This window comes from Silurus aristotelis, assembly GCF_946808225.1.
Source record: "Silurus aristotelis genome assembly, chromosome: 10".
Classification (NCBI taxonomy): Eukaryota; Metazoa; Chordata; class Actinopteri; order Siluriformes; family Siluridae; genus Silurus; species Silurus aristotelis.
In genome coordinates this window covers 9,020,105-9,039,401 of record NC_139583.1, presented here as the reverse complement: position 1 = coordinate 9,039,401, position 19,297 = coordinate 9,020,105, and the positions used below count along the sequence as shown (strand labels likewise).

At 36.4% G+C, this 19,297-nt stretch overlaps 2 protein-coding genes across 2 annotated transcripts in view; one reads left to right on the top strand and one right to left on the bottom strand.

The window, feature by feature from the left end:
* Nucleotides 1–19,297, top strand: part of LOC310731884 (uncharacterized protein) — a 421,718-nt gene that overhangs the window by 288,258 nt on the left and 114,163 nt on the right. The gene's annotated exons all lie outside the window — the stretch shown is intronic.
* parp12a (poly (ADP-ribose) polymerase family, member 12a) lies at nt 650–18,543 on the bottom strand. The gene is made up of 25 exons (XM_083553304.1): nt 18,136–18,543; nt 17,904–18,039; nt 17,510–17,810; nt 17,322–17,417; nt 15,849–15,981; nt 15,565–15,733; nt 15,354–15,474; nt 15,176–15,272; nt 14,267–14,342; nt 13,998–14,128; nt 13,155–13,306; nt 12,660–12,930; nt 9,569–9,591; nt 8,960–9,368; nt 7,254–7,389; nt 6,858–7,134; nt 5,940–6,056; nt 5,668–5,800; nt 3,524–3,692; nt 3,238–3,349; nt 3,038–3,134; nt 2,346–2,418; nt 2,009–2,139; nt 1,752–1,903; nt 650–1,478 (listed from the first exon to the last, which is right to left on the bottom strand). Exons 1-25 carry the CDS (start codon nt 18,453–18,455, stop codon nt 1,225–1,227), a joined length of 4,086 nt encoding a protein of 1,361 aa, XP_083409430.1. The 5' UTR covers nt 18,456–18,543; the 3' UTR covers nt 650–1,224.

Sequence of the window (19,297 nt, the reverse complement as noted above, 5' to 3'; positions counted from 1 at the left end):
ATACTATATGAACAAACTTGCATTGAATGAAAAAATCTTTGTGTAGTTGTTTCAGCAGTCTCCAGTGGCGGCGCTGTTTCTAATCGGATTTCATTATGTATCCAAAAACACTGAACAAATATTTGCATTGTGGTTCTGTACTTTTCTCTTTTTTTTTGAGTGACTTTACCCTAAATAAAGTTTTACCTGCAACATCTGTCTCCTATGTTTAGTTTCCTATGTATAGCACATAATATCAGTCATTTTGGCTATATATTCGCATTTTCTAAATGAAACAGCAACATTTAGTTATTTAGCATTAGTGGCTAACACACCTAAAAACCAACCTATCTGACATGATAACATTTTAGGTTGGTATTTTCAAGATATTTACATGCTATTCATGTTAAATCTCAGTTAACTGATTAGTAATGTGAGGTAAGCTAATTAGTGACTTTTGTTAGTTAGCTAACAAGGGTAGCTAAGAATAGCTAGTTAAAAAAAAAATTTAAGCTAGTGGTTAATAAATTAGCTAGTGATTAATAAAGCTGGTTTGCAATAGCAGAGTTATCTGTAGTTACATTTTGTAGTAATGTGATGAACTTTGGTAGAAAATGAACATGTTGCTTTTTAACACATCAGAGGAAGGCAGTAAATGACACAATAGCAATTTCAAAGGCAAAAATGTATACATAGAGTTTAATGAATCTTGAAACACTTCTAATAAAATTAACCCAATTCTATGCTACATTCAACATGATAGATTTCACCTTTTTGTCTTTATTTCATGCTCTGAAGTCTCCATATAAACAGTGTAATGTCTTGTTGGTAAATCAGAACATGTCTAATGCTGAAAGTCCAGTAGAACCAGACCAGCCTGGATCCTCATAATCAGGTGATTATGATTCATACATCCAAAGTTATGATGATACTAGACATGACATGTATTTCTATAAGCTGAAAGAGAAACAATAAAAAGCGAAGCCGTATATGAAACATTTGTCAGAACTGAGACATATCAATGAACACAAAACGTACACCTTAGAAATATTTAAGCTCGGATGGATTCATAAACACTACTATAAGATTAACAGTGCATCAATAGGATATCTAAATAGACAATCATCAGGAGAAAAAGTGCATTAGTAAGCTACCTTAAAGTTTTTTTTGTTCCTCATAACATTAAAACTCAAAAAACAATGTACTTAGTTTGTTGTGAATAAAAAAAACACATTCATCACAGTCCTAAGAGTATTCAATAATGTATTCAGGATAGATCTGATACTTCTCAAAAATTACAAAAATAGCTGGGTTGCTTGTATTGTCCACACAACTGTCATAAAACCCTGCATTCTTTGTCTTCTGTGGAGGTCGAAGAAAACTGCTGGATCCTTTCGTATATTCTCCTACGAGGACAAGTGCGACGAACATCACCTTAGTGCCGTCTTTGCTCTTAGCAAACCTATCTGAGTACTTGGCATCTCTGGCAAAGTAACTTCCTGCACAAAATAATAAAAATAAATATATTAGAGTATGATGGGATGGGACTATGTAAAAAATTTGGATTTTTTTTTTACAATGTAAACAATAAATCACATTTTCAAGGCAACATTTAAATGTGGTTTTTAAACATAAACATATTTCACAGCGGTAAGCATATTTTGTTCTAAAAAAAAAATAATGCGCATTTAATGAAAACCTCTTCACCTTCTAGAATAAAACATAATACAGGGGAATTTTCACACATATTAAGCTTTAAAACAGTAAGATACCTTTGCCATAAAGTGATCCATGAACACCACAAACCCTCCAGTCAAAGTTCTGCTCACAGATGGCTTCTATTAGAGACTTATCTGTGCCATGGAAGAGGTATTGCTCATCTATAACTTCTCCTCCATTCCTTTTCTTCATCTGGTCTTTCTGCCTGGAACAAAAAGGACAAATATTTGAACTTGAATATCCAGTTGGTGTTGTTTTTATAACGTCACTGTGTCATCAATAATAGCATCATGGGTTAAAATGCACATACCACTGAAAAACTCTCCAGAGAGAAGGATTTTGCACTCGTTTAATGCTATGGATGGTGCTTGAGGGCATCGTCCTCTTAAACAGCTTGGATACGCTTACATAATTAGGTTCAGACATTAACAGCTTAAGAATCTGAAAGAATACATTTTGTTAATCATTATTTATTATAGTGAAAATATATTTTTAACCACTGGTGAAGCTTCTTTTTGGAGCCACAATATTAAACTTTTTACACAACTAACAGAAATGATGGGGCAGCTTTTTAGTGAGCTTTGGTTTGTATTCACAAAATGCAGTGTTTATACCAGCAGGATTGTTTGTGTGTGCGAGTTGTTTACCGTGTAAGAGAAGCTGGGCAGAGCTGTTTTATCCCAGTTACTAGGAAAATCCACAGTGGTTTCTGGCGCATCACTAAGATTAAGTATCATCCATTAGGCTCATTCTGTAGTAATATTTACTGTATAATGGTGTTTCAACACAAATCATTTACCTTAATATATACAGTGATAGTTGTAAACAATACAGTATTTTCATCTTGTTTAAATGACCCTATTTGGAATATTCTATCATTTAAAAGTAATTTAAAAATGCCAAAAATACGTATAATTAAATCTTGAAATTGGAAATTTAGAAAAGAGTTTATTAGACTAAATCAAATTTAGTCAGAAAATGCCAAATGAAACAATTATGCATAAAGACCAGCGAGATTTTAATTGTGTATTTTTTTTTGTTAAGAATTTCTTACTTACAACATTTCAAATTTTAATAATTATAAAATAATATTTCTTGGTGCAACTGAATTTAAAACAAGAATAATTTTTTTTTCTATTTTCAAAGGATTTCTAGCAAACTAAGTAAATTGTAAAAATATAAATGTTGAAATTGAATGCCTTTTCAGATAGATAGATAGATAGATAGATAGATAGATAGATAGATAGATAGATAGATAGATAGATAGATAGATAGATCATTAAATCTGTTAATACCTTAAATCACATGGTTCAGCAAAAAAAAAAAAAAAAAAAGGTACCTTTTTGATTTTCCCTTAACATCTTGAACTGAAACAAATCGTGGCCTCCGTCGAACCTCTCGTTTTGTTTTGTACTTCAAGTTTTGTTGATACATACCTGAAAATTGTAACATTTTATATGAATTAATGCTATAGAAAAGCAGTTTGTTTTATTCAAAGATATTAAATATTTTTGATGTAAAGTTTTTAAAAGTGACTACCTTTCAGGTAGAGCACATAATTATTCCCACCCAAGCTGAATGGAATTTCAGTTTCAACTTCTGAGAGATACACGTTCTCTAAGGATTTTGAGGTGATTGATTTTTCATCTTCCTACAGGAAATAATTTTTTTTTTCAATTTACTGCGATATGAACTGCCTTGAATTACATTAAATTACACTTTACTTATAGATATTTGTGTTTTGTGATGAAATGTATTGTTATAGTTATTTAAATTCATATTTTAAATAATTAGGATAAAATTATTGTTAATGAACTTTACTGACCCCCTTGCCATATTCAATCCATTTCCCCTGATCATTCTTCCAGTACCAAAGCCACTCAGTGGTCAGGATGAAGTAAGGAGTTTTGGTAACGGAGGATGCTGTAGAGAGACGACGAACTGCTCTTTCTCCACATTTCATTGAAATAAAATCCACAGGCAAAGGCCCAGAGCTGTAGTCCAAAAACACAGTATGGTCAGATTTTCAGTTTCTCTCTTTTAGGAAATTATTTAAAGTCAAGCTCTAAGAAGCAACCAGGCCCATGTTTTAATTTTAGCTGATTAAAATCTTTATGACTCCTGTGTATCAGCAATCCTCCATAGATATCAACACTTTTTGGGCAGGAAATTACCCATCTGTTTTTATTCTCCCTTGGCCTTGAAAGGACCAAATAGTGCTCCTCCCCACTGATATACTGTATCTCACAAAAGTGAGTACACCCCTCACATATCAGCAACCATTTTAGCATGTCTTCTCAAGGGACAATACTTTAGACATGAATCTTGCATATATACAGTATTAGAATAGCCAGTGTGCAGATTGTACAGCAATAAAGATTTACTGTGCTCTGAAAATAACTCAACATTAGGCAATCATTGTCAAAATAGCTGGTAACAAAAGTGAGTACACCCTAAGTAATCACAGCTGTATGTCATTTATCCATGAAAAGCCACATGTCCTATTCATCACATACATGTTTTTGTCTGCTGGCAGGATCATACAAATGTGTGTATTGGGTGTTAGAGCAGTTAAAATTTGGTGCTTTGAGTACAATTCTCTCATCCTGACCACTGAATGTTCACCATGGCACCTCATGGCATTTCTGAGGATTTGAGAATTAGAATTGTTGCTCTCTACAACGATGCCTAGGATATAAAAAGATTGGTAACACCCTAAAACTGAGTTACTGTATGAGTCATACAGAGGTTTTAAAAGACGGATTTTACTCAGAACAGGCCTCGCAAGAGTCACTCAAAGAAGTTGAGTCCTTGTGTTGTGCATCAGGTGCAGAAACTGGCTTTAAAAAACAGATGCATGAGTGCTGCAGCATTGCTTAAGAGGATGCAAATGCAAGCTTGTCGGCATTCAGACCATACGCCACACACTGCAACAAGTCGGTTTGCATGGTCATCGTCCCAGAAGCCTCTTCTGAAGCAGCATGTGTGGCAACGCCCTGGTGAGGAGTACCAAGATAAATCTAAATCCTTAATTTGGTTTTACTAGAATCTGTAAGACAGACTTTTTTTTCACATGATTTAGCACTTGCATGCAACCGCTGACTTTGCCATTGGTAAGGGATTTTCTGGTGAAAAAGCTTTCTGGGAGAGAGCTGAATAAAGCTTATTTACTCCTTCTCATTCCTTGACTGAAAGACCTCTTCATTTGTTTTTATTTATGTATTATTTGAAATTTTAAAGCTTATTGGTAATGAATTAGTGAATAGCTAAAACCGATTTAAAGCTTGAGCCACACAGCTGATATGTCCGCTCGGACATAGGGTCTGAGTTCAAGTTGTAGAAACATCTCAAAAATGATCAGTGGAAGCAGGATGCACCTGAGCTCAATTGTGAGTGTCATAGCAAAGTCTGGATGCACTGAAATAATGACTTCAAACGCAGGACCAAAATGAAAACTGCCTTGCTGAGGAAGCTGAAGGCGATTGAGTGGCCAAGTATGTCTCCAGACCTGAACCCTATTGAGCACCTGTAAGAAGTGCCATGTTTCTAACATCCAGCAGCACTGTGATGTCATTATGGAGTAGTGGAAGAGGATCCCAGCAACAACCTGTGCAGCTCTGGTGAATTTCATGCCCAGGAGGATGATGGCAGTGTTACATAACAATGGAGCTCCAATGCTTACACTTTGGACACAGTTTTGACTTTTTCCACTTAGGGTGTACTAGTTTGACCAATCAATGTTCTGCACTATATCTAGCTCCATCGAAAGGTCCTGACTTAGCTCACATCATAAACTGTGCTCTGCTGCACCACCTAGTGAAAAAAAACTATTACCGACTTTAAAAGATTATCTGCAACATTTTCCAGGTGATAGCAAAGATTCCAGATTTTGTCATCAAAAGTAACAAAGCCACACCTCGTAGCCATTTTAAAGACGTGGCATGTAGGCCATGTAGTTATATGTAATACCTGTTGTCATTCTCTGGTTTACAGTAGGCCCTCTCAACATCCTCTTCATTGGGAAAGTGGTTCCATTTTTGCCCATCTTTATCCAGAATCTCCCATTTATAAGGCAGCTCATAATGAACACGGACACATTTCTCTAACAGAGAAACCAAGAAAAAAATTTTACTTTAATGGGCTGCAATTTGATTTCTAGATATTAGAAATTTGTAACTAAAACCTAAGCAGTCAGTAGTTTTTTGGATTTGGACACTTAGTGAATTGTTAAGGATTGATACCTTTGAAACTGCAGCCTTTGCCCACATAGAAGAGGCAGATTTCATTGCGGTCCGCCTCACTCATGGAGCTGCTGGAACGCTGCTTTTTTTTCACTTCTTTGACGAAGGTAGGAGAGACTGTTAGAGATTAAAGTATAAAAATGGCGTTTTGCATTATTGTACTCTGCGTTCGACCTTGTACACTGCACATCTGCTCATTAGCTTTTACTCCTGTGAGAATAAATATACGATAAACAAAATCTCAGTGCCGCAATACCGCATGTGCCAGGCATGGGTGCGCTTTGGGAGTAAATCTGTGTTATAGTGTGTTTTCCTGTTTGTAACCATTATCATCTGATCATTTTGTGCAGTACTATACAGTAATTTACAGTGCTGTTTACATCCTGTGTATTATTCGTCAGATGTTTTCGATGACAATGACGATTTCGACAGCAATGTTTTAATGTGATTTAATTGATTTAAAGTGATTTTCGTAATGAGAAAAGGTTTTCTATAAAGAGACATTTGTTTAACATTTATGTCAGCGCTTTGTAACAGTAACAGTAAAACCAAAGGATCTTTTTTTAGTTAGATAATATGTGTTTTTTATGTTAATAACTACAATAGAGAGGCCTATGTGGACAAGACTGATAATAGCTGCTGTAACACACAGTACACTGATAATAGGAACTATTTTGTTTGGTGGATGTTTCTTAAATCATTTTTTTTTTATTATTGGTAAACTGTTGTGGTATAAATAGAATTCTAATAATTCTAATAATAACTTGAATCACCATATCATTGATTATTTCTCCATAACAGCATGCCTCTTAAGTTCTGTTTAATAATGCCTGTTAAGTTTATATTTATCCTAAAGTGAATCATCAAATGTATGAATTTTGATGAACAATGCCCAAAATCACATCAAGATTATCAAACCTTTCTCTGCTCGTTGGGAGATAGACTTATCATTCTGACCAGTAAGAAGAAACTTATTGTTGTATGTTTTCTGAAGGTTGCGAATATTTTCTGGACTGAAACCTCTGCCAGTCAAAATTTTCATGGCAGCTGCATCGAAATTATGAGCTCGCTTGCAGGCAGCTCCGAATTTGCAGTCATCCTGCAGAAAGTGCTGGCAGACGTGCAGGTTGATGCAGGATGTCTGATATTTACAGCTTCCGTGTTCTCCATTTCCCTTATTATAATGGGAACAAATCTGAAGGGAAAAAAACATCATGCAATATTAAACGCGAGTTTAACTGATAAAGGTAAAGTAATACTGTGTATGTTTAATTGATCTATGTAAAGTTTATTTAGCATGCAAGCTGATCCAACCTCTGGGAAAAGAGAAGGGTCATTCTGTAGCAGAAGCTGAAACAACTGTGTTTCTTCAAGAAAATTAAGATTCTTGTTTCCCAGGAGAACAGAATTGTGTGCTGATTTCAAATCATGAGAGTGTCTGCATTTATTCCTGGGGTTGATAAAGAAGAGATAATGTTCATCAACTATCAGAGTTTTTTTCAAAGGATATATACAGTGTCACATTTACACATGCTTCCTGAACTTCTCAAATAAGAAATGTTTCTACAAAATATAATTCAGTCATTCAATTCTGGGTTTTAAGCGGAGTCTGTGCAAAATACAGAGATCCACAGATAAATAATACTTTTGCTATGAGCGTTCACTGAAAGGTCTTCATGTAGCATCTACATCTAGAAAGGTAACAGTGTGAGTATAGCCAATAGGATCTCTTTTTCCTCAGATTTCCATTTCTTCTAGATATAATTTTTTCCTTTAGATGTAACCAAATTATCTTACAACTCATAGGAAGGTTTTGGTTTTATATAAAGGCAACACACTAAAGCAGCATCCCCAAACTTTTTTGCACTACGGACCGGTTTAATGTTAGACAATTTTTTCACGGATTGGCCTTTAAGGTGTGGCGGATAAATACAACAAAATAAAATAATATGACCAGCATAAAAACTTGCGGTAATGTATTATGTGTTAGCGGCCGGAGCTCCTTTAAGAAGGTAAAGGAGGTAGAGTAAGGCCAATTTCCATCCTGGATGGTTTTGTTTTTTTTTATTCAGTACCTTATTAGATTTTTTCTTTGATTCCAGCACTGGTAGTTCTAAATCACAAAAGAGATTTCTCAATGCTTAATGCTTACATTTACATCAATCAGGCATAACATTATGACATTATAACCTTATGTAAGTGAATAACACTGATTATCTCCTCATTATGGCACCTGTTAGCGGGTGGGATATTTTAGGCAGAACGTAAACATTTCCTCCTCGAAGTTGTTTGGTTAAAAGCAGTAAAAATGGGCAAATGTAAGTATTTGAGTGAGTTTAAGAAGGGCCGAATTGTAATGTCTAGATGACTGGATCTGAGCATCTCCAAAACTGCAGCTCATGTGGGATGTTCTGGTCTGCAGTGGTCAGTATCTATTAAAAGTGGTCCAAAGTAGAAAAAGTGGTGAGCTGGCTACAGGGTCATGGGCTGAAAGAGTGTTGGATCATTGATGGGAGGTGGTAGATCAGTGGTTAAGGCATTGAACTTTGGATCACAGGTTCCAATCAAACCACCACCTTGCTCAGGGGCCCAATGATGGGCACCCTAAACAAGACCCTTAACCCTCCCCCGCTTAGTTGTAAGTCGCTCTGGATAAGTGCATCTGCCGAATGCTATAATTGTAAATGATGCACGTGAAGAGCAAAGGCTGGTCCGTGTGGTCCGATCCAACAAACGAGCTCCTGTGAAATTTGCTGAAGAAGACAATGCTGTTAACGCTGAACGGGTCAGAAACCGTTGAGCTTTAACAGCAAAAGTGGGACCAACACAATATTAGGCAGGTGATCAAAATGTTATGCCTGATAGGTGGCCATAAAGTTATGCCTGGTCAGTGTATATTTCCACATACGTTCCCATGAATAAAACATGAGCCACAAGAACTATACAACAATACAGTATGACAGACCTGACCTGATTTTGAACACGACAAAAAAAAAGCTATAGTGGGATTAAACCCTTACCCAAATTTGCAGTTTCCGCACACGAGATAGGTGCACAAGTGCAGGTGGTCGCAGCCTGTGCATTTCGACTGGTCTTTGCACAATCTCAGCGTCGTGGTCGCAATGATGTGAGCACCGGGACTGAGCGCGCGCTCGGCTGAAGCCTCCTCATCGACGACACGGAAGTTCTCGGAGTCCAGGAGCGCGCGCTGCAGAATCTGCTCATCCACAGTGAAGCTCTGCCGTATAATACGGTCCAACTGCTGGAACTCCAAACAGCACTGGTTATTACAAAGCACACGAAGGATGTGATTAGATACGAGAGACGCCATTATTCTCACTCGCCCGTGCCTCTGCCGTGTCCCCTGGACTAGTTTAAGTCTCGGTTTGGAGAAAACGAAAGTGAGAATTCTTTGGTGAACGTCGGATTCTTATGTGCACAATACCAAATTGTTCAAACGAGTGCACTACTTTTATCCTAAGTAGTGCACTATATAATAAAAGACCTGTTACTGATATGGTAAAAACATTTTTAGATGTCTTTATCCTTGTTTTCTTCTTGTTTAACTCTGTCTATTGATCACGAGTTAATTTTCTGGTGATCTCAAAATAACAAGTTGTTTTCGTTACCACGACTCTTGCTCAATTCATTACTGTTCAGGAGGAAACAATGTTGTTATGTCAAGATCACTAGAACGTTAAGTCGTGACAGCGGGAAAACAACTTTTTTATGTCGAGATCAAGAGAAAATTAAGTCGTGACAACAGGAAAACAACTTTTTGATGTCGAGATCACGAGAAAATTAAGTCGTGACAGCGGGAAAACAATTTTTTTATGTCGCGATCACTAGAGAATTGAGTCGTGACAACGCGAAAACAACTTTATGTTGAGATAACGAAAAAATTAGCTCGTGACAACAGGAAAACAACTTTTTTTATGTCGAGATCACAAGAAAATCAAGTCGTGACAATGGGAAAAAAACTTTTTTATGTCTAGATCAAGAGAGAATTAAGTCGTGACAACGGGAAAACAAAAATTTTTTGTCGAGATCAAGAGAAAATTAAGTCCTGACAATGGGAAAACAACTTTTTTATGTTGAGATGTGTTCATGTTTATGTGTTCATGAGAAAACAAGAACAAAAAATGTAATTCATGGCCCCTTAGGACTCCCTATATATTTAGTTATTTAGTAATAACAATACATTTTATTATAAAAAGCGCATGAACTTTAGTCGGTTAAACTTCTTGATATTTCTTAATGAATCTATACTTATATAATATATAATAAATAATATAATATAATAAATCTCCTAATAACCTACATTACAATGAATTCAGTCCTCTTTTTTTGTAGCCTTATGCAAAAAGTTTTAAAAATCATTCTACACCCCATCTGATCCCTCAGCAGTGACACCTGAAATACAGCTTCTCAGTTGAGATCATCTTTAAGATATTTATTTATAGAAGTTCTATGGATCCATCCCCAGCCACTCTCAGTGCCGGTCCCAAGCCCGGATAAATTGGGGAGGGTTGCGTTAGGAAGGGCATCCAGCGTAAAAACATGTGCCAAATCAAACGTGCGGAGGATCCGCTGTGGCGACCCCTAAAGGGAGAAGCCGAAAGAAAGTTTTATTAATAGAAGTTCTATATAAGGCTTAAGTTCACAAGAAAACAGGTCCTGAGCCATGGGGGAGAAGGATCTTGATAAGAGAGGTGACAGAAAACCTTTTACATGTAAACAACTTATCGACAAATTACACAATATTGACAAACAATTGTGGATACCTGACCATAAGATTCATATGTGCTTTTTGAACAGCCCATTATACATTTAGTGCCCATTAGATATTATAATAACCTCCACTATTCTGGAATGGTGTTCCACTAGATTTTGGAGTGTAGGATGAGGAGGCTTTGGGGGACGTCAGGTCAGAGGGGTTCTGAGTATTGAAATCCCAAGGTATTGTCGGAGCTCAGAACCCCTCTCTGAGCAGACACATCATTGGTGGATTCTGTGTTGTAGTTAATTCCCTATGTAACACACTTAATAATACTAGAATAAAATAGAATAGACTTCAAAAACCAATGAAGGATCTTCAGTCTCGGATGAGGAAAGCAAAACTTCTTTATTGCAGTCACGTATCAATGAGCTCATAAAAGGTGGGCACTTAATCACAAGCAAAATGATCTCTACGCATTCTCATATTTATTCCCTGATGCCACATAGCATATCTTTGATGTGTTATCTCTTTTTTTTAAACTCTCCTTCCTTGCCAGTTTCCCTCTATTTCTTTAGAACTTCTTTCACTTCCTATATTTTTTATTTCCCATTATCTCCTGACCTTGGTTCTCAACCCCTATATTTGGGCTTCCTGTTTCCCTCAGTTACCCTAATTTTTGGCCTTGCTCTTTTAGAATAAAAAAAAAAAACCAAATGTATGTGTAGAAAACCTTTCTTCCTCAGGTTTTTTCTCATTTTATTATTATCCTCCGTGCCTAAACAATAATTTTGCGGCCTTTTTGCCTTCCTGCATCTGCAAAGTTTTCTGCTTTTATTCTCATTTTTATTGCTATTTTCTATTCTAGTATTATTGTAATATCTAATATCCTTCTATATAGATTACTGTATATGTTCATATATGCTTAACTGTTGTTCTACTTATTCGTCTTAGTATTTTAAGTTATTATATGCCATACTTTATTATATGCCTAAACGCTGACTGTGTTATGTGGCCTTGAGTGATAATATTTACAGGCTTGTTATCTTGTTCCTTCTTTAGTTCTGCCACCTGCACACATTTATAAGAACATTTGTCAAGTTCTTGTGATGTGGTCCTTCACATCTTATGTCTAGTCCTTTTGATGTTGACCTCCACTAACTTCTCTTTATTGGTTTCTTTTATTCAGCTTCTTCTCGCAGATGTTCTGCCTCCTCGCATCGTGCAGAATACGTTTACGCGTGATATGGGCACATAGACCTTGCCTGACCTACATGCTGTTCTTCACCAGGAGACATAGACTGACAAGACTGAAGATTCTGACGGCCTTCGCACACCTGCATCAACTCTTCCTCCTCTCTCCGCATTCCACATCTTCTCCTTATCCTTCCTACTGGTCTCCTACTGATTATTCTCCAACTCCTTCTGTATTATCTCCTACTGTGTTTTTCTTGTATTAACCATATATTAATGGAGCTAGTGTTGTACACAGGGCCACTGTCATACTGGAACAGGTTGGGTTTCCTAGTTCAAGTGAAAGGAAAATGTAATGTTATCACATCCAAAGACAGCTTATCAATTGTATGCCTGGCAACAGTTTGAGAAAAAAAAATTCATGGCTGGGAAAGTCAGGTGTTCCATTTTTTGTCTATATAGTGTAGAGTAAATTTCCCAAGGCAACAAAATATTAACTAAAGAAACCAGGTTTATGGCACAATCCATAGTGTCTTTGTTGCACTGACTCATTATCCCCACAAGAAAAATACATAGAGTAATATTTACTGACTAAACCAAACATCTTCCTTCATCTTTACAGAACAAATTCCTTATGTCCTGCATTTAAATCAGATCACATCCTTCACACATCTATTATAGTGTAAGTGTAATATTGCAGCTGTAACACCAAACATATTGTAATTAAATATTCAGCATTGATTCCTTCATTACATGTGCTTAATACGCTATAAAAATCTAATAAAATATGATTCTCCACGGATAATTATGAAATCAAACATCTGGATTCCTCAGGTGCATATTCTATTACGAATTCAGGGTAAATCTGGTACTTCTCAAAGATGATAAAAATGCTCGGATTGCTGCAGTTGTCCACACAGCTGTCATAGAAGCCTTTGCCTTTAGAAGGAGGACGGACAAAGCTGCTGCTGCCCATGGTGTAGTGGCCCACCAGGACCCGTGCCACAAACATCATCTTTTTGCTGCCTGCAGACTGAGAGTATTGATCAGAGTAGGAGGCATCTCTGGCAAAATAACTTCCTGAGTAGGGAACAAAAAAAATGTCCACTGATACGAAAAAATAAAACTTGAATTGTGCACTTTATAAATGTAACGTTATAAATGTAATTTAAAATGTATTTATTTGTGCAACAGATAAACACCTGACACAAAAATAGAAAGTAGCCTATTGCACTTTATATAACAGTTACAACAGGTTATAATGTTCACTTAAGAATCTGAATTATTTATTCATTTATTTTCACCTTTTCCATACAATGTGCCATTCACCCCACAAATTCTCCAGTCGAAGTTCTGCTCACAGATGGCCTCTATTAGAGATTGCTGTGTGCCGTGAAACAAGAGTCTTTCATCCACATCTCTCCCTCCATTCTGTGCCTTCATCTGCTCTTTCTGCCTGAAAAGAAGACTCATAATATGCAGTCACAGCAGGCATGTAGTTACATAGAAATATGGAAACTGAGTTTGAAACACATTTGCCCTTCTGTTAGAATAGCTTAATGCAGAGATTTCCAACCACCAGGCCATCTGGCACTATAGACTACAGCAAAGGAGCAGTGGAGATAAAAAATTAATCAGTGAAGTAAAATTGTATTCAAAAACACACCCACACCCACACCCACACACACACACACACACAAGAAATATATATCATACACAAAGACAGCTAAAAGGTCAAAATAATTTCCATTCCTAATAGTGGAAATCCTTGGTCATATATTAATTGATATTAATGGATCAAAAATCAATAGTTGATCACTTGTTCAAATATAACAAAATTCTTGTTTTTTTTGTCTGTGTCATAAATAGTTCATACTGTAGGGGGTTGGTAGCTTAGAGGTTAAGGCATTGAACTTTGGGTATGTAGATAGTGAGGTTAAATCCCAGCCACACCCACGCTCTTGGGTCACCCAAGCATTGTTAAATATGCTTACAATGTTGAGTAACAGCTAAAGGTTTTGGCTCTACATTTGAGAGATTGTACTGAACTTATCAGTAATTACATTATAATTAGCAGCATTTTCAGAGTCCATTCATCATTCCTTAATAAATATTCATGACTCAATGTGAGCAGTCTTTGACCTTACCACTGGAAAACCTTCCATAGAGAGCTGTTCTGGTTTCTCTCAATGCTGCTGATGGTATACGTTGGCATGGTCTGTTTAAAGAGCTTTTCTATCATGAGAAATTCTGCCTCTGTCCTAGACAGGGAAACCAACTGCCAAGACAACAGTAAATCACAAAAAAGGATACTGAAGCAGTAGGGAAAAGCAATCATTTAAAAAATAAGGCATGTCAACATAAAAAAGCTTGGAATCATCAAATAGTCAGAAATAATACAACACATGATGTGTACCTTGTATGAGAAGCTTGGTAAAGCTCCTCTATCCCAGTGAGCGGGAACTGTCACAGAAAAGGTGCTGGTGTTTTCACTATGAAGAAAACAAACAAAAACAGATTTACTATGAGACTGATCAGAGTTTTTAAAATGCATTATAAATGCACAATATCTAAGTAATAATAACTACTAATATAAGGGTAAAAAGCAATTTATGGAATTAAATATTATAAGGGTATTCAAGATATCTATTTTAGAAAATGCTGAGTCAGGATAAGGGTTCACGTCAAGGTTTTTAAGATTATTTGCTATTGATAAACCCATGTACAATTTTTTGGATTATTTTAGCTATAATTACTGATTCTTACACATGCACATTTGTTATATACTTAGGAATTTAATGAATTAAATGTGTCCAGGTTACGGTCTGTGTAGAGTATACATGGTGCATGGTTCTGGCAGTAACTTTGTGGCTTTCCTCTCGTTTCTTAGGTTTACTGTGTAAAAAATGAATACTCCCCCTTGATAGACTTTGGATTCCATATCTACCACTTAAACAGTGGCTAATGAAGATAAATTATTTATTTTAATAGTTGAGCATTTAGATGATACTAAAGATTAAATTATCTTCATCTTGAAGCAAATGTTTACTTAAACCTGAGTTAAACCTTCATATTGTATATTGCCTTCTTTTTTCTTTGTTTTTTATCCCCCCCCCCCATCCTATTCCCTCATGCAGGACAGTCGTATAAAGCATTTCACTGCATGTCGTACTCTGTATGTATGTGTATGTGACAAATAAAATTTGATTTGATTTGATATTATGATATTGCACAAGACCATTGTGTCTAGAAATTGTGTGAAAATTGTGCATCTGCAAATTCATACAAAACAAAAAAATTTATTAAGTGAGATTCAACCTGATACCTCTTTAGTTTGCTCTCAACCTCTGAAGCAGAGACAAATCTTGGCCTCCTGCGAATCTCTCTTTTTGTTTGGTACAGGATGTTTTGCTGATACATGTCTGCAAATCAAATATACCACAACAAAATGTGGGCATATATATTTTTGCAATGCTACAGAAAGCATATTCTGTTTAAATTACCTTTAAAGTACAGCATGTAGGTATGTTTCTCAGAACTGACAGTGATTTCACTCTGGGGATCCGACTGGTAAATGTTCTCCAGTGTCTGAGAGGTAAGGGAAGTGTTCAATTGTGCATCCGTCTGTAGACAAAGATGTCATGTTATGCCATGTAAAATTAATGAAATATATGTTTAAAAACTACTACTTAGTCAGGAAAGAAAGTCACTAACCCCCTGTCCATATTCAATCCATTCTCCTTTATCATTTTTCCAGTACCAGAGCCACTCAGTGGTCAGGATAAAATTAGGGGGTTTGGTAACAGATGATGCTGTGGACAGACGATGAATTTGCTTCCCTCCGCATGTCATGGAGATAAAGTTAACAGTCTCAGGCCCTGGACTGAATGTTGAATTTCACCATTTTTATTTGCATATTTTTACACATATATTTTGCCTTTTGCGCAAGTCTGTTCAACTACTTAATAAAGGATACAGAATTAAAGATCAGTGTTTACCTCACATCATTAGCTGGATTACAGAAGGCTCTCTCAATTGCTTCTCCATTTGATAAGTCTTTGCATGTCTGTCCATTCTTATCTAAAATCTCCCATTTATACGGTAAATGGTAATGAACACGCACACACTTCTCTGAAAACAGTAAAAAAACAAAAAACCCAATACTTTAATATAAGGTATACTTATATAAACAATAAGCTTACTAAAAGAAATTGAAAACAAAACTGATATTTTATAAACATGACATATTTTCTAATTAACATGAGCTATATTATTTATACTTAATCTAAAGTAATTTATATTTTGTTATAGACATGTAACAATGTAGCAATGTAACAATATATTTTTCATCACTGCACTGCACTCTGTTGGAAAGAAATGCATTCTCCTGCATGGGAAGTGACTGGAATGAGAATAAGGTTCTGACCCAAGGCATCTTTTAGTATTAAAGTAATATCAACAGAATGCCTGCATTTCAGATACTGTAAAGGTTTTTAAATGTAATATAAAAGATAACTGGTGTGGTCATATACAAGCTTTCTCATTTACCATTTCTCAATTAGTCTAAATTAGTCAAAGCACAAAAGAAATAATCAAAACAGATTTTTGTGTCCAGTAATGTATGTACATGTGCATCTCTGGTCAGTCAGTTTTAACTGTGCATATGTTAATTAATGTAAAATATTTAATTTACAAATCTGTATACTACTTCAATATTTAAACCATCTATTTAAGCCACTAACTTGTAAACAAACCTAGTTAGAGTGAATCAGTGCATATACAGTATTAGAGAAACCGAATGTAAATAGGTACCGTCATTTCCGGACTATAAAGCACACCCATATATAAGCCGCACCCACTGAATTTTACAAATATTTTTATTTTTAACATATATTAGCCGCACCTGTCTATAAGTACACTAATGTACTTTACACAGGCTTTAACGAAAGACACGTTACACACGGTGTAACGGGTGAAATATGTTGCGCTTCCTTTAGGAGCATAGCGGTATTTTGGGAATAGCATGCCAGAAGCGAGCTCTCCCTTCACCCTGACTCAACGCGTTACAACGGCTTGTATCTAAACAGTAGCCGACCAAGAAAGTCATTGTTCACTGCCTTTCACAACTATTTCTTTCAGAAGTTTATCTTTTGGCATCGTCGTGCATTAAAAATCACCCAATGGAAGTTTTTTCTCCCGATGCCGTGCAGCTCAGAACACAGGTGAGGTGCGTTTTTTCGTTTCCGTTCGGAAATTTTATTGGTCTAATGTTATGGGGTTCAGTTTTTTGGCTTGAAGTTTGTGAAACCGGGAAAAAGCAAGGAAAAATTCATAAATTAGCTGCTCCGTTGTTTAAGCCGCGGGGTTCCAAACATGGGGAAAAAGTAGCGGCTTATAGTCTGAAAAATACGGTAGTTTCTATCATCCAGGAATCCTTCAGTATGAGTTTGATAGCACGATCAGCACAATACCTTTAAAGCTGCAACTTCTGCGTATGAAGAAAAGGCAAATCTCACTTGGCTCAGGTTCAATTGCTGGCTTTGAACTTTCTCCAGCAGCTAAAGATACTGAATAGGCAAAATATTATAATAAGAAGCAAAATAAAAATGAGAAAATATATTCATCTGTATTAATAAAGCCAATGGCATTTCATTCTAACCTGTTCCAGGATTGACTGGTTTAGGGCCAGAGACATGAGGACCAGATGGTTTATCCTTATTTGAACTAATCAAAAACCTAATTTTGTAAATCTTGCTGAAGTTGTTGATGTTTTCTTGGCTGAGTCCTCTCCCATTAAGAATTTTCACAGCAGCAGCATCAAAAGAATGAGCTCGTTTGCAGGTAGCCCCGAATTTACAGTCATCCTGTAAAAAGTGCTGGCAAACATGCAGGTTGGAGCAGGACTCCTGGTATCTACAGCCTCCATGTTCTCCATTCCCCTTATTATAGTGGACGCAAACCTAAATCCATGCATAACGTGAGTCAATAAATAATGCACATCTTTTTTAATCATATATTGGGTAATAAAATATTATGTCATGTCTTTCACTGACTTCTGGAAGAAGGTAGGGGTCATTTTGCAGCAACAGTTGGAAAAGTGCAGACTGTCCAAGTTGCTGGAGTCCCAATTTGCTCAGGAGTGATGAGTTATGAGACAAATCCAAGGCGTGGGAGTTTTTGCATTTTTCCCTGTAACAAAATGATGCTTTCCCTGTTAGAAGAACTTTGAGTGTTTTATTGATCAATCGTACTAATAGATTTCTGTGCTGTAGTCTATTTACTTACCTAAACCTGCAGTTTCCACAAACCAAATACCTGCAAAGGTGCAAAGATTCACATCCAGTACACTGCCCAGGGAGAGTCTTACAAACTCTGAGTGGTGTTTTAGAGATGATCACAGTATCAGCACTGAAAAGCTCACCTCCTGTTCTTTTCTCACGGCCTTCCACCACCAACAGCCTGTCAAACTCACACAGAGCTTCTCTAGGCACCTCATCTGCCACGGAGAAACGTTTCCGCAGTATCTGATGCAAAGTTTTAAAATCTAAACTGCCTCCGTGCTGACAAACTACCTTGAAAATATCCGATTCAACTGCATGCGACATTTGGTTTGAGTAGGAAGTGTACAGTGTGTCTGTCTTTAACTACAGCACACTTCTACAGCGTTTGTACGAGGGTTGCCAGATTGTATGCGATGTTTACACATCAATCGCTAAATCTTATTTCTCTATATGTGTACTTACTCAACAGCTGCTGCTAGTTTGCACTTCTCAGAGTCTTTATATTTATTTGTTGTACAAATATTTTCATATATATCTGCTATTGTCAATTTGCACTGCTGTGTACCTGTACTATACAATGACAATGAAGTTCTATCTATCTATCTATCTATCTATCTATCTATCTATCTATCTATCTATCTATCTATCTATCTATCTATCTATCTATCTATCTCTCTCTCTCTCTCTCTCTGTCTCTCTCTCTCTCTCTCTGTCTGTCTGTCTGTCTCTCTCTCTCGCTCTTTCTCTCTCTCTCTCTCTCTCTCTCTCTCTCTCTCTCTCTCTCTCTCTCTCTCTCTCTCTCTCTCTCTCTCTCTCTGTCTGTCTGTCTGTCTGTCTGTCTTTGTATTACCATCAGAGTCTGATTTAATTCATCAACTAACCCTAGAATTTTATTTAAATCTCAAGGCAGTGGTGGACTGTAACAAAGTAAATGTAATTTGTTTCTATACTTGAGTAGCTTTTTTTTTTTTGCATATCTGTACTTTACTGAAGTATTTAACTTCACTACATTTCAAAGTCAAATATTTTACATTTTATTCAACTACATTTTGCTAAATCAGTCATTCCTTTTTGTTCATGAGCAATTAACTGCTCAAACACGCAGCAAGCCGCCAATCAGCGTGAACCAATCAGCGCACACGCTTGTGTTAAACTTGTTTTGATTG

Bases quoted from the DNA above. Each gene is read 5' to 3' on its own strand.
- parp12a (XM_083553304.1), bottom strand. From the start codon at position 18,455: ATGTCGCATGCAGTTGAATCGGATATTTTCAAGGTAGTTTGTCAGCAC. The intron at 17,418-17,509 runs GTTAGAATGAAA...TTGCCTATTCAG, and splicing joins ACCAGTCAATCCTGGAACAG to TATCTTTAGCTGCTGGAGAA. The intron at 15,734-15,848 runs GTAAACACTGAT...TTCAACATTCAG, and splicing joins AATCCAGCTAATGATGTGAG to TCCAGGGCCTGAGACTGTTA.